At 39.4% G+C, this 27850-nt stretch overlaps 1 protein-coding gene across 3 annotated transcripts in view; it reads left to right on the top strand.

The window, feature by feature from the left end:
* The window catches only part of LOC126473461 (uncharacterized), a 265016-nt gene that overhangs the window by 184029 nt on the left and 53137 nt on the right, over window positions 1-27850 (top strand). For all 3 annotated transcript variants that reach the window (XM_050100526.1, XM_050100524.1, XM_050100525.1), the window contains 2 exons: window positions 18733-18889; window positions 19063-19185. In XM_050100526.1, coding sequence (XP_049956483.1) covers window positions 18733-18889; window positions 19063-19185 — 280 coding nt within the window. The remainder of the gene's footprint in view (window positions 1-18732; window positions 18890-19062; window positions 19186-27850) is intronic.

Raw genomic sequence — 27850 nt, 5'->3', positions numbered from 1 at the left:
GTTGTTAGGTCCAGGCCAAGAGCCCAACAAAAGGAATCAATTCTTTTCTGAAAATGGTAGGAAGACACTGTTAATGAAATGTTGAAAATGATCTTTTCCCTTTTTTCCAGATTTTGATACATCAATTACGAGATTTTTGCAACTAGACAGTCCTTTTTTTTTTTTAGTTGTTAGTCTTAATTTGCCTAATTTCCTGGAAACAGACATAAAGGTGCAGAAACAATATTCCACTCATACTTACAATGGCATTACTGTATAGCATTCATCAATTGCACAACCAACTCCCTGTTTTATTTTCAATTTTTTTTTCCATCCAGAATTGATAAAGCGCAGTGTGCAGGCAGTTTGTTCACAAAACCTGACTGATCAGCCTTATACACTGCAGTTGTGAGGATAACAGCAGGCTTTGTCTGTGCATCAGCTATGAATTTCTCTATAGTACTGCCTATTAATGGCAGCTGCTCCATATGTTGACTTGAAGTAAACTTTGTAATTTTATGTGTTCCTGTTTGGTGAGATTACTTGAACATATTTACCCAGATCGAAGAAGCCTGGAAATCAGAAATGTTCATTTCACTTGCCGTTTGAAGGACCCAGTCTTGTAGATCTCCATCAGTAATGGTGCATTTTTTCTTTTAAGCAATTCTAAAGCTTTCACATTTTTGCAAGTTTCATTTTGGCTCATATTTCTTATTTCGTGCATCTGTTTCTTCCATTTACACAGTTCACTTATTGATTTTACAAAAGAGAAGTTGCTTTGCACACTGATCAGCTTTAATTTTTTTCTCCCACCTTTGTTTAACCAAAAATTCACGGCCTTTGCTGTGTCACTGAAGGCTATTGTAGAACACATTTTCCTTGGGCTAGAGGTATTTTTGTTTTTGACTATTATTGAAATTGTCATCATCTGACCCACTGTTCATGGAATTGTCAGAATTATTTTCTATTTCTTTCAAAGCTTCCACAGTTTCTAATGAAATGTCAACACCATTTGAATTAGTGTCCAATTAGTTAACTAGCTAACATATTGTAGGACTTCAGGAGAAGTAAGTGATTTCAACTGGAAACTGTGTTCTTCACATTTCATCTTTGCAAGATTGAGAATGTTAATTGGTTTCCATGTTACTGTGAAACTCTGGAACATAAAGACACAAGCTATTTGCAGACACATATTATGAAAACACAATGAATATTAATTCAGTTTTATCTCTGTTGTTAACTCTTACCAATACCGTACTGCAGCTGATAATTTTTGTGGATATTTCCAGAGAACAGTAACTGTTTATGATCATGTTGAAGAAACTGTTGGTGCAAATTCACTTTACAAATTACAATTGGGTTGTGTTGCATTTCCCATTTACAAATGTGCAGCAAACAAGGCTGTGCGCCTTGCTCATTGTGGATACTTAGATGCTACAGCTCCAATAGAGGTGTCAGTTTCTCCCACCACCTTGCAGCCCACAAATTTGGCAGTTTTCAACTCCTTTTTTTTATTTTTTTATTATTGTTTTTTAAATACTTTTAGTGCATCTTAGCAGTTAAAATGTTGACAGTTCTTGTCTTTAGGAGTGTTCTTCATGGATAAAAAATTTCAAGGCAAGTTTTGACATGTCAGATTGGACCATTCTGTTGTTAGTATGGGCCTTCAGAGATGTGATATTGATGGATAATATTATAATCAGCCCCTAAATGGGCCACTACAACTACCAACATTACCTGCACATCCTGTGGGTTGACTAGTGGTTGGACGACTGGTGGTTCCTTGCCAGAGACACCAGTTTACGTTAATCTGTGCACACATTGGGGGCCACTAGTTGTCGTCACGTTTTAACTCATTTTCGTAAACGAGCCTGGCCAGCAAGAATGCTGCCTGTGAGATTATCATGTTCTGAGAACTTGCTCTTGATAACAACATGACCTGATGATACTCTTAGCTGTCAGATTGTACCATGCCAGCCCCATGGGACAGTCTGAACGTGGTGTCATATTGTGTATGGCTTTCTGAGTCACAAATATATTAGTAAGGAACATGCACATGTTACATGTATTAGTTGTTGTGCTCGCCCATATGAAAGCATTTTGGAAGACTTAGACACATTGTGACTGTATGAATCAGAACTGAGACAGTTGAATGAATTATAAATATATAACTGTAGAAGGTTTTCTGTAGCAGTGCTCTTTCAGTGTTGCCACAAGTTCTGGAAATCAGGGAATATCAGGCAATTTAAAACATCTCAGGGAAATCAGGGAAATTTGAAAAATAAAAAAAAAAACACTGGAAAAATCTCATTTTTGTCTCAGTAGGTGGAATGGTTTGTTTACTGAGATGTCCTGCATTGTCACAGGCTGGGCACAGCTGGGTATGTGTGCCGCATCCCTACTTCCTCATTCCTACTGCTGCTTCCTTTCCTAACACTCCCTTCAGCCTGCAGTCAGTGCTGCCACCACTTTTAGCACTAGCCAAGCAGCTGCCGGTGGGAGGCAGGGAGATATGAGGAGTGGTTTGTTTGGTTCTGATTCTCAGAGATTATTGACGCAGCAGCCAGAGGCAGTGGTCATTCATGCATGAGTTGTGTCTGAGTGATTGTGTGAACGTGTGTGTACTCTTGTTTTCTGACAAAGGCTGTTGTTGTTATGGTCTTCAGTCCAGAGACTGGTTTGATGCAGCTCTCCATGCTACTCTATCCCCTGCAAGCTTCTTCATCTCCCAGTACCTATTGCAACCTACATCCTTCTGAATCTGCTTAGTGTGTTCATCTCTTGGTCTCCCTCTACAATTTTTACCCTCCGCACTGCCCTCCATTACTAAATTGGTGATCCCTTGATGCCTCAGAACATGTCCTACCAACCTTCTTCTAGTCAAGTTGTGCCACAAATTTCTCTTCTCCCCAATTATATTCAATACCTCCTCATTAGTTATGTGATCTACTCATCTAATCTTCAGCATTCTTCTGTAGCAACACATTTCGAAAGCTCCTATTCTCTTCTTGTCCAAACTATTTATCGTCCATGTTTCACTTCCATACATGGCTACACTCCATACAAATACTTTCAGAAATGACTTCCTGACACTTAAATCTATACCTGGCGTTGACAAATTTCTCTTCTTCAGAAACGCTTTCCTTGCCATTGCCAGTCTACATTTTATATCCTCTCTACTTCGACCATCATTAGTTATTTTGCTCCTCAAATAGCAAAACTCATTTACATGCCCTCAGCATCACCCAAGTTAACTTGACTACATTCCATTATCCTCGTTTTGCTTTTGTTGATGTTCATCTTATATCCTCTTTTCAAGACACTGTCCAGTCCATTCAACTGCTCTTCTAGGTCCTTTGCTCTGTCTGACAGAATTACAATGTCATCAGCGAACCTCAAAGTTTTTATTTCTTCTCCATGGATTTTAATTCCTACTCCAAATTTTTCTTTTGTTTCCTTTACTGCTTGCTCAATATACAGATCGAATAACATCGGGGATAGGCTACAACCCTGTCTCATTTCCTTCCCAGCCACTGCTTCCCTATCATGCCCCTTGACTCTTATAACTGCCATCTGGTTTCTGTACAAATTGTAAATAGCCTTTCGCTCCCTGTATTTTATCCCTGCAACCTTCAGAATTTGAAAGGGAGTATTCCAGTCAACATTGTCAAAAACTTTCTCTAGATCTACAAATGCTAGAAATGTAGGTTTGCCTTTCCTTAATTTATCTTCTAAGATGAGCCGTAGGGTCAGTATTGCCTCACTTGTTCTGACATTTCTACGGAATTCAAACTGATCTTCCCGGAGGTTGGCTTCTACCAGTTTTTTCCATTCATCTGTAAAGAATTCGTGTTAGTTTTTTGCAACCATGACTTATTAAACTGATAGTTCGGTAATTTTCACACCTGTCAACACCTGCTTTCTTTGGGATTGGAATTATTATATCCTTCTTGAAGTCTGAGGTTATTTCGCCTGTCTCATACATCTTGCTCACCAGATGGTAGAGTTTTGTCAGGACTGGCTCTCCCAAGGCTACCAGTAGTTCTAATAGAATGTTGTCTAGTCCCGGGGCCTTGTTTCTACTTAGGTATTTCAGTGCTCTGTCAAACTCTTCACGCAGTATCGTATCTCACATTTCATCTTCATCTACATTCTCTTCCATTTCCATAATATTGTCCTCAAGTACATCACCCATGTATAGACCCTTTATATACTCTTTCCACCTTTCTGCTTTCCCGTCTTTGCTTAGAACTGGGTTTCCATCTGAGCTCTTGATATTCATACAAGTGGTTCTCTTTTCTCCAAAGGTCTCTTTAATTTTCCTGTAGGCAGTATCTATCTTACCCCTAGTGATTATGCCTCTACATCCTTACATTTGTCCTCTAGCCATCCCTGCTTAGAAATTTTGCACTTCCTGTCAATCTCATTTTTGAGATGTTTGTATTCCTTTTTGTCTGCTTCATTTACTGCATTTTTATATTTTCTTCTTTCATCAATTAAATTCAATATTTCTTCTGTTACCCAAGTATTTCTACTAGCCCTCATCTTTTTACCTACTTGATGCCCTGCTGCCTTCACTATTTCGTTTCTCAAAGCTGCCCATTCTTCTTCTCCTTCTTCTTCTGTATTTCTTGCCCCCATTCTTGTCAATCTTTCCCTAATGCTCTCTCTGAAACTCTCTGCAGCCTCTTGTTCTGTCATTTTATCCAGGTCCCATCTCCTTAAATTTCCACCTTTTTGCAGTTTCGTCAGTTTTAACTGCAGTTCATGACCAATAGATTGTGGTCAGAGTCCACATTTGGCCCTGGAAATATCTTACAATTTAAAATCTGGTTCCTAAGTCTCTTGCCGGCTGGAGTGGCTGAGCGGTTCTAGGCGCTTCAGTCAGGAACCCCGCGACACCGCTACAGTCGCAGGTTCGAATCCTGCCTCGGGCAAAGATGTGTGTGATGTCCTTAGGTTAGTTAGGTTTAAGTAGTTCTAAGTTCTAGGGGACTGATGACCTCAGATGTTAAGTCCCATAGTGCTTGGAGCCATTTGAGCCTAAATCTCTGTCTTATCATTATATAATATATCTGAAAACTTCTAGTATCTCCAGGCCTCTTCCATGTATACAACCTTCTTTCATGATTCTTGAACCAAGTGATAGCTATGATTAAGTTATGCTCTGTGCAGAATTCTACCAGGTGGCTTCCTCTTTTATTCCTTACCCCCAATCCATATTCACCTACTATGTTTCCTTCTCTTCCTATTCCTACTACCGAATTCCAGTCACCCATGACTATTAAATTTTCCTCTCCCTTCACTATATGAATAATTTCTTTTATCTCATCATACATTTCATCAATTTCTTCATCATCTGCAAAGCTATTTGGCATATAAACTTGTACTACTGTAGTAGGCATGGGCTTCGTGTCTATCTTGGCCATAATAATGTGTTCACTATGCTGTTTGTAGTAGCTTACCCGCACTCCTATTTTTTTATTCATTATTAAACTAACTCCTGCATTACCCCTATTTGATTTTGTATTTATAACCCTGTATTGACCTGACCAGAAGTCTTGTTCCTCCTGCCACTGAACTTCACTAATTCCTACTATATCCAACTTCAACCTCTCCATTTCTCTTTTCAAATTTTCTAACCTATCTGTCCGATTAAGGGATCTGACATTCCATGCTCCGATCCGTAGACCGCCAGTTTCCTTTCTCCTGTTAACGACATCCTCCTGAGATTTCCCCGCCCAGAGATCCGAATGGGGGATTATTTTACCTCTGGAATATTTTACCCAAGAGGACGCCATCATCATTTAACTATACAGTAAAGCTACATGCCCTCGGGAAAAATTAAGGCTGTAGTTTCCCCTCGCTTTCAGCCATTCGCAGTACCAGCACAGCAAGACTGTTTTGGTTAGTGTTACAACGCCAGATCAGTCAATCATCCAGACTGTTGCCCTGGCAACTGCTGAAAAGGCTGCTGCCCCTCTTCAGGAACCACACATTTGTCTGGCCTCTCAATAGATACCCCTCCGTTGTGGTTGCACCTACGGTACGGCTATCTGTATTGCTGAGGCACGCAAGCCACCTCATCAATGGCTAGGTCCGTGGTTCGTGGATAATGGATGTCAGGAATTGTCATGTAGAGTGCTCCGTGTTGTGTTTTATAGACATTTTATTTATCCTAGTACAGTTTGGCACTTTGAAAGTATTTTAAATATTAGAAAGTATGGACAGTAAGAAGGAGGAAATTGTGGCAGTTGCTGGTGGTTTGTACACTATGTACTCATATATTTCTCGAAAGAAAAATCACACAATACCCCTAAAATAATAGAAATAACACAGTGGGTAATAACCGACAATAATGAACATAGTAGAACCAACATTTTATTGGTGGCCACCTATGGTGTTAGTTTACACAAATCTCCCCCATCCTTTCAAGAGGCCTACCTCTTTCTGAGGTTATTTCTGAAGTCAGTGAAGATATTTTAATTCCACCTTGTGACTCCAGGGATATGCATATTTTTGTCACCAAATGTGCTTTGTTTTATTGAAATAAAATAACAGCACTGGCCTTAATGAAACACACATGCCATTTGGTTTACTTTCTCCATCTAAAGACAGTTTCTTACAAAAGATGTTGATGTTAGTACTTAAGATGTTTCCTCACACGGGGGAGAAATACAGAAATTCTTGCAAATTTTTGTCAACTTATGTCTTTACTTGCCCCTGAGATATCAAAATTCGTCAGGGAAAAATGCTAAAACTTGTCTGGAAATCATAGAACATTAGGGAATTTCACTTGGGGGGAACTTTTGACAACACCGTATTTGTTGGATTATCAGTGGTGACATTCTGATTACTCAGAAACTGTCATGTAACAGCGATAAGGTAAATCATGAAACCTAGTGATAAAATGAGAAATGAAGACTGAAAATGATTTTCTACATGAAGATATGACTATTGTGGGGTCTCATGTAAGCGTTAACACCAAGTCATTTGTTGCAGCAACAAGGAAACCTAGCCATCTGCTTTCCTGCCCACCATAAATATTAACATTGGATGTGTGTGTGTGTGTGTGTGTGTGTGTGTGTGTGTGTGTGTGCGTGCTTTGTGCTTAGAGTTGCTTTTAAATTGACTTTTCTGTTTACAAGTGATTCCTACTTTGTGTGTAACTGTGCTTACTTCATAAGGCTTCTCCAAGATATCTGAAGTTGGCAGTATCATAATTATTCTCCCACACAGAAACTTTAGCCTTTTGTAGAATTGATGTTGAAGTTTATTTCCTTTATGTGTATTTTTATTTTTTCTCTGTTACCTAGCTACAGACTTATTCCAGTGTTGCTTCATTCGATGAAAAATTAAAAAGGTTCGTTGTATTCATTACAACCCCTGTACCATTGAAGTTTGCCATCAAAGAGGGCCAAGTTGTTAACATATTATGTGTTTCAAAGCTCGTTTTGTAACATTTGTTTTCAAAGGCAGCTGTGTAACTTTTGTTGTTTAATTTTTCTGTTGCTGGAGTTCTGTAGAAGATGTTTCACTTTCCCAATGATATTGTAAGGGAACAATGTTTGAGAAGTCAGGGATTATGGACTTATGAACAATCATTTTGCGGGTTCTGTAGCTACATATTTTGGATGCCTGACAAATTTAGAACATTTTAAGGTAAGATACCAAGGAATTACAGACATTGGCTGGAAGTGGGCCTTGATTTAAATCAATGGGGAAAGTTGAAAATTTGCACCCACTTGCAACAATTGCCCATAATTCTTTTGTGTCTTAATTCATAGTGGATGCTGGATTAAAATGGTATCTGTTCTTCAGACATGTCTGAAAGAACAGACACGACATATGTGTTTTGAGCTGTTCCACTTTTCAGAGGCTGAGGGCTTGACATATTAACCACTGTATATAATCACAATTTATCATTGTTTTGTACCCAACTGTTCATCCATCACTGCTTTGCAATTTTATTTTGTGTGTGTTGTGTTTTTTGAGTGAGTGTACAAATCGCAACAACAAACATAAGTAAAACTAAAAAAAGCTGGGTTAACGTGTTGCTAAAGCTGAAACAAAATCACACTGATGGTGCTTTAACTCAACAAAGAGAAATGTGTTATGTGATAAACAAAACATTGTGTTGTACCAACAGTCATATTAGTCAACCACAGTACTATTGAATTTGGCTTCTGATGGGTGCTACCAGAAACATGTGGTGATGTTAAAGTAAACAAGTACAGTGGTGACTAAGGAAAATGCATCACATTGTGAATGATTTCAGGACAGCTATGCATTTACTGAGGTGACAGAAGTCATGGGATATTGATATGCACGTATACAGATGGCAGTAGTATCATGTACACTAGGTATAAAAGGGCAGTGCATTGGTGAAGTTGTCATTTGTACTCAGGTGAGTAATGTGGAAAGATTTCTGATGTGATTATGGCTGCATGGCGGGAATTAACACAGTTCGCTAGTAGGTGATAAATGCATGGGAAATTCTAGTTTGAAAATCATTAGGAAATTCAATATACTGAGATCCACAGAGTTAAGTGTGTGCTGAGAATACCAGATTTCAGGTATACCTGTCACCATGGACAACACAATAGCTGACGGCCTTCACTTGATGACCGAGAGCAGCAGAGTTTGAGTAGAGTTGTCAGTGCTAACAGACAAGCAACATTGCATGAAGTAACCCCAGAAATAGATGTGGGACATACGAGGAACTTGGTGTTAGAAAAGTGTGATGAAATTTGCTGTTAATGGGCTACATCAGCAGATGACAAATACGAGTGCCTTTGCTATCAGCATGGCATCACCTGCAGTGCCTCTCCTGAGCTCATGGCCATAAGAGTTTGACACTAGACAACTGTAAAACTGTGACCTGGTCAGATTAGTCCTGATTTCAGTTGGTAAGACTGATGTTAGGGTTCAAGTGTGATGCAGATTCTACGAAGCCATGAACCCAAGTTGTCAACAAGGCACTATGTAAACTACTGGTGGCTCCATAATGGTGCGGGCTGTATTTACAGGGAATGGACTGGGTCCTCTGGTTCATCTGAACCAATCGTTGACTGGAAATGGCTATGTTCAGCTGCTTGGAGAGCATTTTCAGCCATTCATGGACTTCTTGTTCCCAAACAATGATGGAATTTTTATGAATGACAATGGGCTATGCCAGCAGGCTGCAATTGTTTGGGACTGATTTGAACAACATTCTGGACAATTTGAGAAAATGATTTGGCCACCCATTGAACATTTATGGGACATAATTGAGAGGTCAGCTCATGCACAAAATCTTGAACTGGCAACACTTTTGCCGTTATGGATGGCTATAGAGGCAGCATGGCTCAATATTTCTGTAGGGGACTTCCAACAACTTTTTGAGCCCACACGATGTTGAATTCCTGCACTACACGGCCCAAAAGGAGGTCTGACACAATATTAGGAGGCATCCCATGACTTTTCTCACATCAGTGTACACAATCAAGTGGTTCAGCATGTTCTTGTGAAATATCATGATAGAACGGAAGATAAACCGAACGAAGCACCCTCACACTCTGGTGCAGTAATATTGGAGTTGACTAAAAAACAGTGAAACAACAACAGCCAAAAGAAAAATACTTTAAAAGAGCAGCTTAGGATATGATTGGCTTACAAACCGAGACATTGAAATTAATTTGCTGTTTAGTGAAGTACTTGCTCTTATGCATTAACAAATATTCCCATACACAAGCAATGTAAGTGACTACAGTACATAATTATGTTGTTGTTGTGGTCTTCAGTCCAGAGACTGGTTTGATGCATCTCTCCATGCTACTCTATCCTGTGCAAGCTTCTGCATCTCCCAGTACCTTCTTCAACCTACATCCTTCTCAATCTGTTTAGTGTATTCATCTCTTGGTCTCCCTCTATGATTTTTACCCTCCACGTTGCCCTCCAATACTAAATTGGCGATCCCTTGATGCCTCAGAAACCTTTTAATTAAAACAAAAAGTACATAGACATCAGGAATAATGTACAATATAGTTTAACAAATTAATCTGAAACGTTAGCTCAGCTGTCCCATATTCCAAATATATTGCATTACAGCTGATTCTGTTGTTCTTTTCATACCATATTTGTACAACACTTCACATTACTTAATATGAACTATGCAATATTCACTGCATAAGCATGCAATCATTACTTTTCACTTCTCAACACTATATTTGATTACGTACACAGTGTCTCAGGAATTCAGTTGTGTGTAGCTCTCTTTGCTTCTGCGCTTCAAGTTTAGCTTGGTTTAGTTCTCTTATTGTTATGGATGATGAGAATGTCATTAACACATTCAGAATCTACACATCTCCTTTTCTGAGTCAATCCCTGCCTTACTAAAATATCTTTAAGAGGTGCTACTGGCAGGAATAAAGAATACCTCTTCACTAAATTCTGAAAGGGCACAAGCATTTGTTTTCCACTATGAAAGAAGGTCTGTGAACTCCTTGTTTGGACTCTCCATGTTAATATATTTTTGAAGCTAACCTTTCAATTTTGAGGTGGATGTTCACAAATTTTCAAATTTTTTTTGTGGTAGAAGGCATGAAATCTTCAGTTTTGTTCATATTAACAATGTTATTTAACATTTGCTACACATCTTGATGAATTTTTTTCTCTTCTTTCTTCAGGCAAAACTAATAGGTCCTTGAAACAAGGGTGTTTTATAAACAGTTCTGCCCTTTCCTTTAGCTTGCACATTGTCAGCTCCAGCTTGAAAGAGATCTAACAATTTCAAATAGTGGCAATAAAAATGGTAGTGTTCGATCATTTTCACCTCCCATATAGTCTTTGGCCACCTTAAAAACCTATAGAAATTGAATAATGCTAGCCATAGTCACGTTACGATATGACATCATCTTGCCATATTTGTTTGAATCAAGTAAAATGGTTTCTATTTGGTCTTTTTATAAATGAACTGAATCTAACAACATGTACACACTGCCCCACCTGGTTTCAACATCCTGTTGTAAGGTCTTCTCTAATCTCGTTATTAAACCAGGTCATTTCATATAGCCTACTAGTTTATATATGGTCAGGTTGGTGTCATATGTTACAGGAATCTCATCCATTCAGAAACTTCCATTGAATGTGTGCCTGAGTGCTGTAAAAGTACAGTGCACACTTGTGTACTTCTAGAGCTTTCTTGATGTTAGCTTCCTGATCTGTCAAATGATCTTTCACACAATCTAAAGAAATTCTGGTCATATGTAAAGGCTGTTAGTGGCACCAAAGTTAGGATCCAGTCCCCTGTGGATGAGGCAGGAACTGAAATTGAGAGTAGCAAAGCAAAAGTGGAAATGCTTAATACCATTTTCAAATGTTCCTTTACAAAGGAAAACCCAGGACAATTGTCCCAATTCAATCCTCACACCATTGAAAAGATGAATGAAGTACGTATTAGTGTCAGTGGTGTTGAGAAACAGCTGAAATTGTTAAAACTGAACAAAGCCACAAGACCCGTTGGAATACCTGTCAGGTTCTATACTGAATCTGTGTCTGAGTTAGCTCCTCTTCTGACTATAATCTATCATAGATCCCTCGAACAAAAAACCATGCCCAGTTCTTGGAAGAAAGTTCAGGTCACACCCATCAGCAAGAAGAGTAGTAGAAGTGATCCACAAAATTTATGGCTGAGTTAGTTCCTCTTCTAACTGTAATCTGTCACACTATAATCTATCATAGATCCATCAAACAGAAAACTATGCCCAGTTCTTGGAAAAAAGCTCAGGTCACACACATCATCAAAGAGGGTAGTAGAAGTGACCCACAAAGCTAGCATCCAGTACCCTCAACATCGATTTGTTGCAGAGCTTAGGACATATTCTGAGCTCAAACATAATGAGGTATCTTGAGTGGAATGACCTCATTAATGACAACCAGCATAGATTCCGAAAACATCAATCATGTGAAACCCAACTCGCACTTTTCTCACACGACATATTGGAAGCTTTGGAGCAAGGCAGTTAGGTAGATGCAGTATTTCTTGATTTCTGAAAAGCATTTTACTCAGTACCGTACCTACACTTATTGCCAAAAGTATGATCATATGTAGTATCAAGTGAAATTTGTGACATGACTGAGGACTTCTTGGTGTGCAGGATGCAGCATGTTATCTTGGATGGAGAGTCATTGTCAGATGTAGAAGCAACTTCAGGTATGCCGTAGGGAAGTGTGTTGGGACCCTTGCTGTTCATGGTGTGCATCAATGACCTTGCCTACAACATTATTACTAACTTCAGACATTTTGTAGATTATGCAGTTATCTATGATGAAGTACTGCATGAAAGAAGGTGCATAAAAATTCAGTCAGATCTTGATAAGGTTTCAAAGAGGTGCAAAGATTGGCAACTTGCTTTAAATGTTCAGAAATGTAAAATTGTGAACTTCAGAAAATGAAAAAACAAAGTATCCTATGACTATAATGTCAGTGAGTCACTGCTGGAATCGGCCAACTCATACAAATGCCTGTGTGTAACACTTTGTAGGGATATGAAATGGAATGATCACATAGGCTCAGTTGTGGGTAAAGCAGGTGGTAGACTTCAGCTTATTGGTAGAATACAGTGGAAGTGCAGTAAGTCTACAAAGGAGATTGCTTTCAAATCACTTGTGCAGCTGGTTCTAGAGTACTGATCAAGTGTATGCGACCTTTACCAAATAGGACTAACAGGGGATATTGAACATATACAGAGAATGACGGCATGAATGGTCACAGGTTTGTTTGATCCGTGGCAGAGTATCACAAAAATACTGAAGGAACTGAACTGGAAGACACTTGAAGATAAGGATAAACTAACCCAAGAAAGTCTGTTAACAAAGCTTCAAGAATTGCCTTTAAATGATGGCTCTAGGAATATATTACAACCCCCTTTGTATCACTCGCACATGGATCATAGGATAAGATTAGAATAATTACTACATGCACAGAGGCATTCAAACAATGATTCTTCCCGTGCTCCATACATGAATGGAATGGGAAGAAACCCTAATAACAAATACAATGGGACATACCCTCTGCCCATGCATCTCACTGTGGTTTGCAGTCCACAGATGTAGATGTAGATGTAGATCTGCAATGAATGTAACCTGTATTAGTTCCAAGGAAGTTGTCTGTTACTGTGCCATTTGTTCATATATTTCTGTAATGATATGTTCAGAATTCTTGGCAACATCTGGAAACCTTGTAGTTAAATGTACGGTGTTTTTTAATTTCCATTTAACTGTTGACTCATCAATACAGCTGGACATGACAGTCAAGTAATGTGTCTTATGGTAGCTGTCTGTTCACAGATCACAAATCATTGAACATTGGTTTTTAACAACTGCATCTTTCACTTCTGTAATAAGTTCACTCCTAACTTGACTAGCCAAATTCTTAATATGTCATGCTGCAGTCCTTGGGGAAGTAGCAATTCTTGGTCAGTGATCTGTCCATATTTTGCTCCTGTATTTATCAGCTCTTGAGATAAGCTTATGAATCCCCAACCATTTACAATATTAAAAGGTCAAAGGTCTGTTGCACAAATCAAAACACATTTGTCCCTAATGGACACTGCCAGCTGTAATACTTGACAAGTGTTGAGTATTCTTACATTTATTTCTGTTCATTTTAGTTGTGCTTCCCTTGGAAACAAGCTGTGCTCCACAATTTTCATTGTGGCACTGAACATAACCAGCTGGAAAGTGTGTATCTCTTTCAATAACCATCTGCAACAGCCTTAATAAGCACATTCATGTATGTTACATGAAAACAGTTTTGCACATAGTTAACAGACACAGCGACATCTCAATTTATTAAACAATGCTACACCAACTAAACAATTTGACTAACTGGATACTAAACTAAACACCATCCAAACAGGCTTCAGAAGGCTCAGCATTTTGAATTTGGAAGTTCTAGTCTGTAGATATTTAATAATCATGGAAATGCGTACCTTACATTTGTTTCAATAGAACTATCACCTCTTATTCCACATATTTAGCAGAATGCTTGTTCCATCAGCAAATTTGTTCAACACAGCATATTTTTTGATGGAAGTTATTGCACAATAATCATTACTAGCCCCGGTTCTGCACCCGCTCATGTTCAATTTAGTCCCATGACAATTTTTAGCCTGCCACTACATTATGATAATGTTATACTCGCTGTGCTTGTGATCTTGTTGTCTCAGTCCAGCATGTGTCAGTTCAGTAATTCTTGTCGTAGCTTCATCTCATAGAGTGACAACAGCCATACCCATGTACCTGTTCCGTCAATAACGAGCTGCACACTCAGTGAGAGGGAAGCAAGACTGAGCTGCATTTTGACGTGCTCTAGCATGCATTATTGATACTGGCATGGTGATTGTGGAACTATTTTCTTCATTGTGTGACCACACATCTCTCTGTCCACACCATGCATGGTGCTACTGTGATCACAGTCACATGACTAAGCGCAGATCAATCTGTGTGCCTTTATAGGCCTTACTTGAGGCCATCAGTTGGCAAACGGGCCTTCCACTTTGGGCAGTTACACCAGCCGCTTGCAGCCCTCTAGTCAGAGCCTCATCTCACCAGCCCATTGGAATCTCTGCATCCTCAAGCACTGTCACTGGTTAAGCTGTCATTCCTGTTGCTCCTTGATGGCTGCTGATGTCTTCGCCAGCGCTCTCTGTTGATGTCATCTCATCCTGGCTGGCCCTGCTGTTTGAGCACTGTCTCCCAGCTACCACTGGCATCTGCCAATGATGCCATTGTACATAACAGCATTGCCCTCACTGACTCATCGACCTTGCTGTGTTCCGGCATGTTGCTGCTGGCCAAATGCTGCCTCACCAGTGGCCACTGATTTCCGCCATTGCCAGCCATTGCTGCCATCAGCTCATCGGACTGCTGATGCTGCCAGTCTCTTTGGGCGACAATCACATCCACCTCATCTCAGTATCAATCACTGGGCATCTGCCAAGACTGGCAAGAATCACCAAACATCAGCTGTGCCCTGACCACTGCATTACACTGGGTCCAGATTAGATCTGGAAGAGCTTCCTATACATAATATCCTACGTCATGTTAATGTCAGCCTTGTGTAATAAACCATTGCAGATGTGATTGTGAACCACTGTTTACATCATGTGCCCTTGCCAACTTACAAAGACAGAAAAGGTGCCAGCCCAAGGGAGTACTGAAATGTGAAAAGAGCAGACTATTCACTTCTATTTTCATTTCTAATACTAAGATTGTGAGCTAAAACATTGTTTAGGTTCAAAGACACTGACAGCAACCAATATCATAAATTAAGGTTAGGAGGTTTACCAATCTGAATTTGGCTTATGATGTATATCCAGTACATCACAATTGGCCCAACTTATTCACAATTTAATTCATATTGAATGAGTATTGAACAGCCCTCACTTATGTCTTCCTCTTATTCAGGGTATTTCAAAAGTGATGGTTGATAGTCAGAGATATGACAAGAATGATTATTCTAAACAAAAGAATCAAATAAACATCGGCTGTAAAAGACGTACCTTAAGCGCTATGAGCAATTCTTGATCTCCGATACTGTGAAACAGATCTCTTCTACTGCGAGCTCTTTGCTTTCCATATGTTGAGAATTGGTAGTATGGATCAAAAGAAGAAAAAATTCCAGTAAACATGTGCTCTAATTGCTCATAGCTCTTAAGCTATGTGTTTTTGAACCTATGTTTACTTGACCTTTTTGTTTCGAATGATCATTCCTGTCATATCCCTGAATATTGACAATCGTTTACAAAACACCCTGTATTTTAGCAAAAGTTGTGTTGGCTGATATTAAGAACTGAATGCAAATGAGCACAGTCCTTAGCGGAAGTTAGGATAATCAACATTTCTTAGCAATGTAGCTCTCTTTACAGTAACTAGAAAAAAGGAGGAGAGGCCATTCTGTCCAATGGCCTGAAGTGTGCAAGATTTTTTTTATTTGTTTAATGTTAATAGCAAAAGAGCATTAGTGATTGTTCTACAACTACACATACATCTTTACCAACAAACCATCCTGATAAACATGCCAGAGGACATTTTATGTGGAAGCACTGAAAAATCTTTACTGTGTTTCAGATTGATCCTTTCATAAGAATAAGGGGCTGCATTAAGCTGCAGGAAAAAAATAATGTAGTTTCTCACTTCATCAAAGGATGGTCATAAGAGGAGGAAATGAATTTTATATTTGTAAATATAGTCATTTATCTATAAATGACTCAAGATCAAAGTAACTCCTAGTTTCTTTTTCATTTTTTTGTTAGTTTTTTGGTGTCTTGTGTTACTTTCTGTGATGGTTCCTTATTTTTTGGGACAGAAGTTCAATTCAGTTATCAGATCTACAATTTTTTGACTCTTTACTACACTACACTGACTTCACATATTTCATGTAAATTGTGAACAGGTACTCAGTTTATGGTATAGTGTACTCAGAGTGAACGTAAGTAAAGACCACATGCTATCTATTTTCTTTTTAGCATAGCATCTGCTCCCATTATTTTTTGATCAGCCTACTGAAACACACCATGGTGACTTCACTTTTTGTCATGTCGTCTGACGAGTGGTAGTATCAAATGACATTGACTCTACTTTAATAAATTAATGAAGTTGAAATTGATGTATGAAGTAATTTATTAAAATAATATGCAGAACACAAAGTATTATTGAAAAAACATGTTATTTTCAGTAATCAGAGAAAACAAATGACATTTGTTACATTTAGCATGAATTCATATTATCAGGAAACAAATAAACCCATGAGATTTATTCTCACTTTGAAAAGAGCTGCCGGCCGGTGTGGCTTAGTGGTTCTAGGTGCTTCAGTCTGGAACCGTGCGACCACTGCGGCCACAGGTTCAAATCCTGCCTTGGGCATGGATGTGTGTGTCCTTAGGTTAGTTAGGTTTAAGTAGTTCTATGTTCTAGGCGACTGATGACCTCAGATGTTAAGTCCCATAGTGCTCAGAGCCATTTAAACCATTTTTGAAAAGAGCTGCATGTGCAAAACACACACACACACACACACACACACACACACACACACACACACACACAGGATGGGACGGGGGAGCTATTCTGATTGTTGATAAAAGGGTGTGATGTATTGAAGATGACTTCCAGTCATTAAGTGGCTGCCTGCACTGCCACATGGCAAATCTCTATCTCAGGGAAAGCCAGTCAGACTGCATGCTTAGTCCTGGTGAGTCAGATTGTGTGATGTCGTACTACAAGGTCCTATGGAGGTAGTCAGGATGAATTTTGGAGCAGAATTAGCAGGAAATAATTTTAACACAGCTGAGGTGGAACTGTCATATTGTGTACCAATAGCGAATCTGAAGATTGTGCAAGAAAAATATTTACCAGAGTAATGGATTCACGAAACCCTCAAGGAAAGTGTGCCAATTCAGGTGCTCTGTGGGGAAAATGTTCCCATTTACCAGGCAATGACAGGAAAGAAATGGTGATGTAATAAGAGCAGGAGGCAGAGTTATTTAATCCTCTTAGCTTGTAACATGCAATTCCAGCTATACAACACGTGATTCCTACTTGGAATGAATCACTAGAATGCAAGAGACTGTACTGAATTCTGCATTACTCCCAGCCAGTAACGAAAAATGCTTGTATCACCAACTTCATGATGGAATCAAAGATGTAACTGCCATTAGGTGGATTATTTGGTTGTCATACCAATGAAAAGAATGGATGAAAGTAATACATATTGGTTCTGCCATGACTACCAGGACTTGAACCAACAAACTGTAAAAATTTTTACCCTCACCTAAATATAACAAAATGGACATTGCCATTATTTTATAATGACGGACCTAAAAAGTGGGTACCATCAGTTAGAAGCAACAATGGAGGGGTGATCAAAGAGCATGTTTACTGTTCACCAGGTAAACCAATAGTGCCAATTGCCGTCCAGTCTGCAGTGTGTGTGTGTGTGTGTGTGTGTGTGTGTGTGTGTGTGTGTGTTTTTCAGCACCTTCTGAAAGGGGTATGAAGCTTGAAACCAAGACAGAGTGTGGTTACTTGCGTAACATAATATTGTTTTTCAAGAACACCAATGAAGACACAGGGTGATTAGGAAATTGCTTAAGTTTCTGCAAAACTTATGCCTAAACCTAAATGTGGAAAAGTGACATTTTCTGCTAAGTCGATAATTTAGGCCCTAATATTGACCAAAATGGTGTGTGTTCAGATTCCATGCTCACGCAAAGCATACAGAAATTTCCACCATTACTACGTAAAGCAAATTGCAGTTTTGTGAATGTACGGAAAAGGAGTTACAATCCTTATGACTGGCCAACTATTAACGAAAATTTATCCCCAACTTTGTAGGAATAAAAAGACTTCTCCTTCATCTACTAATAAAATTCTACTGGACAGTTGAGTTTGACTAGGTCTTGGAGCATTTGAAAATGCTCTTGGTCACTGATACTATTCTCACCTATTTGGATAACTAAAAGCCTGTTTCTTCCCATTGTGAGGTCAAATTAAACATCAACAAGTCTAATAACAAAGCATTTTGATTTTTAAAGAGATAAATAAATATGAGAAATCAAATGGATGCACCTCACTGAAGAAAAACTTATTATACCTCCATCAGATCAAAAGTCCATGATAATTGAAATATGAAATTCATTTTTGCTTTAATTTTCCCAGTTTCCTGTACATTTTTATACAGGAAGTACAATGATTTTTTTTTTCTTTTTGTAGGATATTGTAGTTCCTCTATCTGTGCCTTCAGAAACCCAACTATGTGAAAGTGTACATAATATTGGCATAGCTGCTTCAGCGGTGAGTTCTGCATCAAACCGGCCAAAAGATTCCATTTTTTCAGAACACATGCCGAAGATTCCTGGAAAAGGGACAGGTATGCAAAATAAAGGAATTGCATTGGTTTAGTATCTTAGAAGATAGACACACACACACACACACACACACACACACACACACACACAATATAGTAGTAGTAGTAGTAGTAGTAGTAGTTGTTGTTGTTGTTGTAATAATAAACTGGCAAAACATTTTTTAATAAAATTCCAGAAGAAACTGCAGAACAGCGTTCAATAGTGCAACCTGGTCTGGATTTCAACCTTCAGACACAACCATCACGGAATGTGACGAAAGTTCAAATACGTGGTTCAGTTCTTCCACCCTGGTTTCCAGGTAACTAAATATTTGTTTAGAAGCTTTAATAATGTATACGAAGCTGTACTTCAAAAATGGTGGTGAAAATAGTCCTAGCCAAAATGGAATATGATACAAACACCGTTTTGGAACTGGATGTTACTTCACATAGCATCAGAGAGGAAATATTTGGAGAATGCAAAATGATAAGAGGCAGATGAGGAGGAGAAAACAACCAAAGAAAAGACAACAAGGTGTGTTACATAGAGAGACAGACAGGGCATATTAATAACTGTAAAGGTAGTGACCTGAGGGATGGCGGGGAAGCAAGAAGGAAGTAAATAATGAAGGGAATGAATGGTGTGAGTTTACGCAGAGTGGTTATTGGAAACTGAGTGCAAACTGGATGCAAAACTTCCACATGCAATATTCAGGTACTGTTACTAGGAGGAAGAATTTGTATGGAAAAGTGAGAACCACCTTTATAGACCTTAATGGCTCCTCTGTGGGTGGAGAAGTCACATACTTTCACTCGTGAGTCTGCTTTGGTGAGGCTGATCCTACAACTTACAATGATATTATGGGTACTGTAAAAGTTTTACAGTAACAACAAAAACTGTCAATTTTAACAATATAATGTAATTGGATAGACAAAGAAAATGTAGTCACTAAGTGGCAGCAGGAGAGCACACACATAAAAAAAGGTTTTACTTATGTAAATTTTTGGAGCCAATGGCTCCTTCTCCCAGCAGAAGGGTTGAAGGGGAGGGAAGAGGGCAGAAGGAAAAGGACTGGAAAGATGTAGAAAAATGGGTAGATTTTGGAACAGTCACCCAGAACTGTGGGTCAGGGGGGACTTACTGGATGGGATGAGAAGGAAAGGCTGATTGTTGGGGACTGTACTGGATGAGATTTGAAAACCTGAGAGCTTAAAGGTGGAAGACAGGGTAAAATGTAAGACAGAAATTACTGCAAAAGCATTATCCACAAGTCAATGAAAGTGAAAAGCAAAGTGCATTGTGCATAACAAGGCAGGAGGGGGACGGCGGAAAATAGACAGGTCAGAAAATGAAAGAAGTAGAAAACTAAAACTGAGTGAAGGAAGGAGTAGTTACTGTGAATAAATCCAGAGACAAAAGAGATTAACATAAATTAAGCCCAGCAAGAACCAAAGACATGCTGTAGCGCTAGTTCTAATCTGCAGAGTTGTGGAAAACTGATGTCTGGAGGAAGAGTCCAAACGGCACATGTGGTGGAACAGGTACAGAGTCATGACTGTCATATTGAAAAGCACGCTCTGCAACAGCATATTGTGTGTTGCCAGTGTACACCCTGTGTTCATTCATCCCAACTGATAACTTAATGGTAGTCATGCTGATGTAAAAGGCCAAACAGTATTTACAAAACAGCTTGTATATTATGTATGCCATTTCACAGGTGGCTCTCCCTTTGATAGTATATGTTTTACCAGTTGCAGGACTGGTATAGGTGATGGTAGGAAGGTGCATAGGGTAAGTCTTGCAGTGGGATGGTCGCAGGGGTAGGAGCCATAGGGTATGCAGATGAATGCAGAAGAAGCATAAGGTCTGACAAGGATATTTTGCAGATTGGGAGGGCGATGTAAAGCTATTCTATACCATCCCTTTAACTGGTGAAACATATACTACGATGGTGGTTTGAAAAGTTCTCAGAACTGAATAGGAAAAAGTACTTGAATCACTGAAACTTTTTTTAATTTTTCAATGTAGTCTCCTTGTAGATCAATGCACTTGGTCCAACAATGTTCCAGTGCCTTGATCCCATCTTGAAAATGAGTTTCCTCCAGGCCTGAAAAATAGTTGTCAGCTCCAGCTATCAATTCTTCATTTGAAGTGAATCTTTGTCCACCAAGAAAAATTTTCAGTTGTGGGGAGAGTTGGAAGTCTGACGGAGCCATATGAGGTGAATAAGGTGGGTGTGGCAACAATTCATACCTTAATTCATGTCTTGATGGAAGATAACTTTCTTCCTAGCTCAACCTGGTCTTTTTTCATGTATATTTTGTTGCAGTTTGTCCAGAGGTTAGCATAGTGTTCTCCAGTAATTGTTTGCCTAGTGGGGATATAATCTACAAACAGAATCCCCTTCACATCCCAGAAAACTGATGCCATGACCTTTCCTGCCAAAGGAATTGTCTTTGCTTTCTTTGGTGGTGGAGAATCAGCATGTTTCCACTGCTTTGACTGTTGTTTTGTTTCTGGAGTATAGTAGTGCACCCAAGTTTTATCTGTGGTCACAAACCGGCACCAAAAATCTTGTTCGTTTCTCCTAAAATGGGCCAAACATTGTTCTGATATGCCCATTCTCATGCGTTTTTGATCCAGCATCAAGAGTCATGGCACCTATCTTGCAGATAATTTTTTCATTTCTAATTCTTCAGTTAAAATGTGATATACCCTTCCAGATGACATCTGGCAAGCATGAGCAGTTTCACGTACTTTCAATTGGCGATCCTCCATGACCATTTTGTGCACTTGTGCAATGATTTCTGGAGTAGTGACACATCTTGGCCAACCACTGCACGGATCATCATCTAAGCTCTTGCTACCAAATTTAAATTCATTTGTCCACTTGGTAACGGTTGAATATGAAGGAGCAGAGTGCCCCAGTGTATTCCAGAAATTGGCATGAATGTCCTTTGCTTTCATACCTTTCTTTACGAAGTACTTAACCACTGCTTGAATCTTGATATATTCCATATTCACAAATCACTATGCAGAAACAATAACAGAGTCATGTCATCGCCACAGCTCTCTTCCAAGAGCACTGACGTGGCATGTGTCCACAGCCAACAGTCCAATGAATATCATGTGAACAACTTGTTGTACTAGCACTGACCTCTTGTGGTGATTCTGAGAACTGTCCTAACTAACCTTGTATCAAAGGGAGACCCACCTGTGAAATGGCACACATCATATACAAGCTGTTATGTAAGTACTGTTCGGCTTTTTACATTGGCTTGACTACCATTAAGTTATCAAGTGGGATGAAAGAGCAAAGGCAGAGCATGTACACTGGCAACACACAATATGCTGTTGCAAAGCATGCTTCTCAATATGACAGTCATGTCCTCTGTACCTGTATCACCTCACATGCCATTTGGACTCTTCCTCCAGACAACAGTTTTCCACAACTCTGCAGGTGAGAACTGGTTCCACAACATGTTCTTGGTTCTCGCCACCCACCTGGACCTAATTTACGTTAATTTCGTTTGCCTTTGCATTTCTTCACAGTAACTACTCCTTCCTTCATTCAGTTTTAGTTTCCTACATCTTTCATTTTCTGACCTCTCTATTTTTTGCTGTCCCCCTCCTGCCCCTGTTATGCACAGTGCACTTTGCTTTTCACTTTTATTAACTTGTGCACACTGCTTTTGATTTAATCTTTGTCTTGATTTAATCTTTGTCTTGCATTTTACCCTGTCTTTCACCTTTAAGCTCTCAAGTTTTCAAGTATTGTGCAGTGCAATCCCCAACTATCAGTCTTTCCTTCTCATCCCATCTGGTAAGTCTCCCCTGACCCACGGTTCTGGGTTACTTTTCCGAAATCTACACCTTTTCTTATACCTCTCCAGTCCTTTTCCTTCTTCCCTCTTCCTTCCTCTTTAACCCTTCTGCTGGAAGAAGGAGCCATTGTCTCCAAAAGCTTGCACAAGTAAAACCTACTTTTATGTTTGTGCTCCCATGCCACCATTTGGTGAGTAGATTTTTTATCTATCCAATTATATTATAGTTTTACAGTAGGATAGGTATCACACGGTAAGAAAAAATGGGAGAACAATTCCGAGTACATTGTCACTATCATTATTTCCTAAGGTATCATATTTCACAAAAAAAATATTCAGACCCAGAAAAAAGCAACCGGACCTCTGAGATGTTTGAGGAATGTCCGGTACAAAATTTGCAGACAAGCACTGTGGATTTTTTTAACTCTGGTATCTCTACACATTCACTATCTTCATGGAATTTGTGGTTCATAATAAGGACTTAATAAATGGGAATGTCTGCATACACCCATTGAAAATTAGTCTTAAGTAACATTCTTTCATTACTGTACAGAGAACTATGCACTGTCATGCAGGTTTTATTTTCAGGAAGCTTGCAGGGGAACTAAATCATTTGAGTGGTACACCCAAAATTTTCAAATCTAGGTCCAAAAGCTTCTTCATGGCACCAACTGTTTATCCTGCACAGAAGTTCCTCGCAGTAGCTGAGAGCCTTGCATTGAACCATGTTACAAAGGATACTCAAAAAACAAGCATTGTTTGCTTATATTTAAATACTGAGAGTTCAGAAAGTAATTACGTGAATGCAGTGTCATCTATTGATTGTTTACATAGTCACAGAAAATCCATTTTTTTCACTCAACAGTCTCTAAACTGTGAGTGAAAACAAACATCAGTGGCTTCAGAAATTGTCACTCCTGCCATTTGCACTGTCAAATTCAACTGAAGTTGTGCTTAGTTTATCAGCCCACAGTAATGAGTTAGTAATGTTAGTTAGAAAGGTTAGACAATGGGGTAGAGACTTAAAAATTGGTCATAGAAATGTGCATCATGAGTACGAAGAGACTGATGAAATTGTGCAGCAAAGAGAAAGAAACTACAATCTAATATTGTGCTGGTGGTCGTTGGGGGGGGGGGGGGGGGGGTAGGAAAGGAAAAGAACTAATGATATCATTTGTAATGAGTGAAAATGTGTGCCGGATCGGGATTTGAACCCAGAATCTCCTACTTACTGGGCAGATGCATCATCCGGACACAGTGTTTATCATTAATGCACATTAGAGATGGGCAAACTGTTCTTTTCAGAGATTGGATCAGAACTGTTCACTCCCTGAAATGAATTAGCTCTTTTTCATGACTCACCACTCATTTACAATAGAAAATAAATGGAAGGCACATTGTCCTTTAAACTTGGTTTATTCCAGTACTACACCTGTATTTTGATCTTATTTGATCCTATTTTTAAGTAACACAGATAATGAGTAAGAATTTTGTATTGTTTATTGAAATTTCCACGATATGACAAAGTTTTTGATTATTGATTTATTTTGCACTATCGTGGTTTTTTGGGTGATCGGAAAATGTTGTAACTTGAGATTTACATTAACAATATATTTGGTTATAATGTATTAAAATTTCATTAGCCTCATACAAATTCATCGCAAGCCATATATTTTTAAAGTGAACGTTTCCTTCCGAAGACGCCTAAAATCGCAAAATCCGTACCAGAATAAGAAAAAAAATATATATAAATTTGACTGTAAAACGAAAGTGCTGCATATAGCCTTACGCAGAATAAAACAAGGAAAATATTGGTGTATCACATTTTGCGATACGTTTATCGGTTCGCTCGTAATTAAAGCGTAAATTCGAGTGTCCATAATAAAAATCCTATAGTAAGAGGAGTCATCAGGAACCTAATCTAATCAGTTTAAACAAATAAAAATAAAATAAAAACAATTGATGTATACATAACATAATAATGTAATATACAAAGCGGTATTACTACGAAGAACAATATCCAGTAGGGACGAACTCCGATGCAGAGGCGCTGAGTCGAGCGGGTCGAGCCGCGAGCTGTATTACTGCGTGAGCTGAGACCGCAGAGACCAGAGTGACACCTGAGTCGCTTTGCTCAACGCTCTGGCTAGAGTCGAGACGGTGGGGTGAGCGTTGAGCGGGCGAGTTCCGAGGGTGGGGGGGGAGCGGTGAACTCACCCGCTCCGAAACAAATCGTCCGTTCCCTTGCGAGCGGGTTGTTGCAAGTAGTTCCTATGTTATCCGCTAGGTGGCTCTCTGTCCTGTTGCTCGCATCAACTGCCCAGAGGGCAGGACGTGCGACTGAAACGATCGCCGACAGAGTGCGATGCGAAGTTAAGCTGCGCCAGACACTGCGCGCGGCAGACGACGCACATGGACGGCACGGCATATGTGAAACACAAAATCCAATGGGGCACTGCACAATGCAGGCAGCCAAGGTAGAAGCAGGGCAGAGGCCGGCGCTGGCTGTGTTATGTGACGTGCACTGTGCTCTGACCAGCAAAGGCGCTGCTGATATGCTCCGTCTCTCTCTCTCTCTCTCTCTCTCTCTGCCGTGGGAAACGTTTGGAGCTACCGTTCTTTTTTTCTGAATCACTGATTGTTCACTCCTTTGAAAGATTCAACTCTATGAATTGGTTCAAGAGCTCATCCCCCATCTCTAATGCACATACTCTCAGCATGCTTCTTGGCTGACCCACACCCCCATGTAGCACCACCTATCCTCAGTCCCTGTCCGTGTCCTTCATGCTCACTAATTTTAGATTCCTGCTGGAGGTCGAACATAAATGTGTATGAGCACTGTAGGTTGTGGATTCATAGCCCGTCAAGGCAAATCAGTTATATGAATGCATGGTGTCTGTTCTTTTGGACATGTCCCTGTGTTGTAATACACACAAAGAGCATAGAAATGTCAAGTGGACCATTATTGAGAAGATGGAAATGATTTATTTTCCAACATTGTTTAGGACAATGAGACATGGATATCCCGCATCAATGCAGACAACAGTCTATGCAGTGACACCATTCAGCTTTGCCATCAATGAAAAAAATTCAAGCAGTATCCTTACTTGGGTCAAAAAATAGTGGGTCCATTGTCCTCAGACAATAAGGTAATTCTTTTAATTTATTTCAAAAATGAATTAACAATTGTAACTGATACGTACTGCAAAATAGTCACTACACTGACAAGGTGAGGTCCCCCATGGTGTGATTGAGTTTTTGTAACTGTCTATACTGCCATGTAAGTTAATATCCCAGCTATCACACCCTGCAGCCATGCACCCTGGTTAGCCCTCATTTGCAAATTACTGATGAAAAATAATTTTGGAATTTTGTGAGATGCTCCATTCCATTAATATAGTGGCATCATATAGACTGGTTGTGTGGTGTGTGGGTAGGGTGTGGAGAAGGTTGAGTGTTTGAATCTCATCAGGTACTTCATTTTTTTATTTTTAAATTTTTTAAAATTTTTATTGAAATTATTTTGATCATTATTTGTATACAATTAATTGTGATTTGGCGGAAATGATTGTTTCAAGTGCACAAGAAGTCGGTGGCCTATGCCAAAAAAATAAACAACCAAAGAAATTCAGTGCCAAAACTGAAACCCTTTTACAACAGAGGAAAGAAATGAAAATCCAAACCGATCGTGACATGGTTGCGTATTCCGAACTATGTAAGGCAGTGCGAAGAGAAATGAAAACTGACTTACAGAAATTCACTAAAGACACCTTACGAGCAAGCTTGGAGAACAAGACAAGTTTAAAGTCAGCCAAACACAAACTCACAATCGGTAAAAAGCAGATTATCGCACTCGATGAAAATGACAGTCGAATCACTGAAAAGGAGGCGGTTTTGAAGTTCATCAGAGACTTTTATAGCAATTTGTATAGCAATCCAGGGGAAAATTTGAGTGTATCTAATTTAAATGATATACCTAGTGTTCCAGATATACTCCCATCGGAAGTCAAGTGTGCTCTAGATAGCTTGAAGAAGGGAACAGTGCCGGGTGATGATGAGCTCAGCATTGACATCCTGAAACTGGCAGGAGAGGTAACAATAAATCACTTGGCAAAAGTATTTACTTCCTGCCTGCACTATGCTTCAATCCCACTATCGTGGAACAAGGCTAAGATTATTTTGACACACAAGAAAGGAAGTATTCACAATATTAAAAACTACCATCCTATCAGCTTGCTCTCAATTTTGTACAAAATTTTCACAAAGATCTTGTTAAACCGAATTAGTTCCACCCTAGACTCAGCCCAACCTATAGAACAAGCTGGATTCCGAAGCAATTTTAGCACTATTGACCATATTCTGACCATTAGTGAAGTGATAAGCAGAGCGAATGAATACCAACTGCCTCTCTGCATTGCCTTTGTTGACTTTGAAAAGGCATTTGACCCCGTTAGCCATGTAGCTGTCCTCCAAGCTTTGAGTGAGCAAGGAGTGGGAGCAGCATAAATTGAAGCGCTCAGGAAAATCTACGAGAATTCTTCAGCTTATGTTAACATCGGCGAATCAACTCAAGAATTCCGCATCATGAGGGGTGTCAAGCAAGGCGATCCCATCTCCCCAAAACTGTTCTCTGCTGTATTGGAAATGGCTATGTCAAAGCTGAGCTGGGAAGGTAAGGGAATTAGAATTAATGGAAGAAGGCTTACCAACTTGAGATTTGCTGATGATATTGCCTTACTGGCCAAAGACTTCGCAGAGCTCCAAAACTTAGTTACAGATCTTGCATCGGAATGTCAGCCGGTTGGCTTGAACATGAACCTTTCCAAAACAAAAGTAATATCCAACAAATGGGTCCCAGCTGGAGATGTGAAAGTCAAGGACAGTCTACTAGAAGAGGTCAGTGAATATGTCTACCTTGGCCCGATTATAAATATGAAGGGAGACATAAGACCAGAAATCTATTGACGCATCAAGCTTGGCTGGCAAGCATTTGGGAAGAATTCAAAAGTATTCAGATCAAAAATGCCAGTAAATCTGAAGAAAGCAGTATTTGATCAATGCATTCTTCCTGTGATGACGTATGGCTGCGAGACGTGGACACTGAACTCATTCACAAAAGGGACACTTAGGACAGCACAGAGAGCCATGGAGAGATCAATG

The sequence above is a fragment of the Schistocerca serialis genome, chromosome 4 (assembly GCF_023864345.2).
Source record: "Schistocerca serialis cubense isolate TAMUIC-IGC-003099 chromosome 4, iqSchSeri2.2, whole genome shotgun sequence".
Taxonomy (NCBI): domain Eukaryota; kingdom Metazoa; phylum Arthropoda; class Insecta; order Orthoptera; family Acrididae; genus Schistocerca; species Schistocerca serialis.
This window is presented reverse-complemented; position numbering and strand designations above follow the sequence as displayed.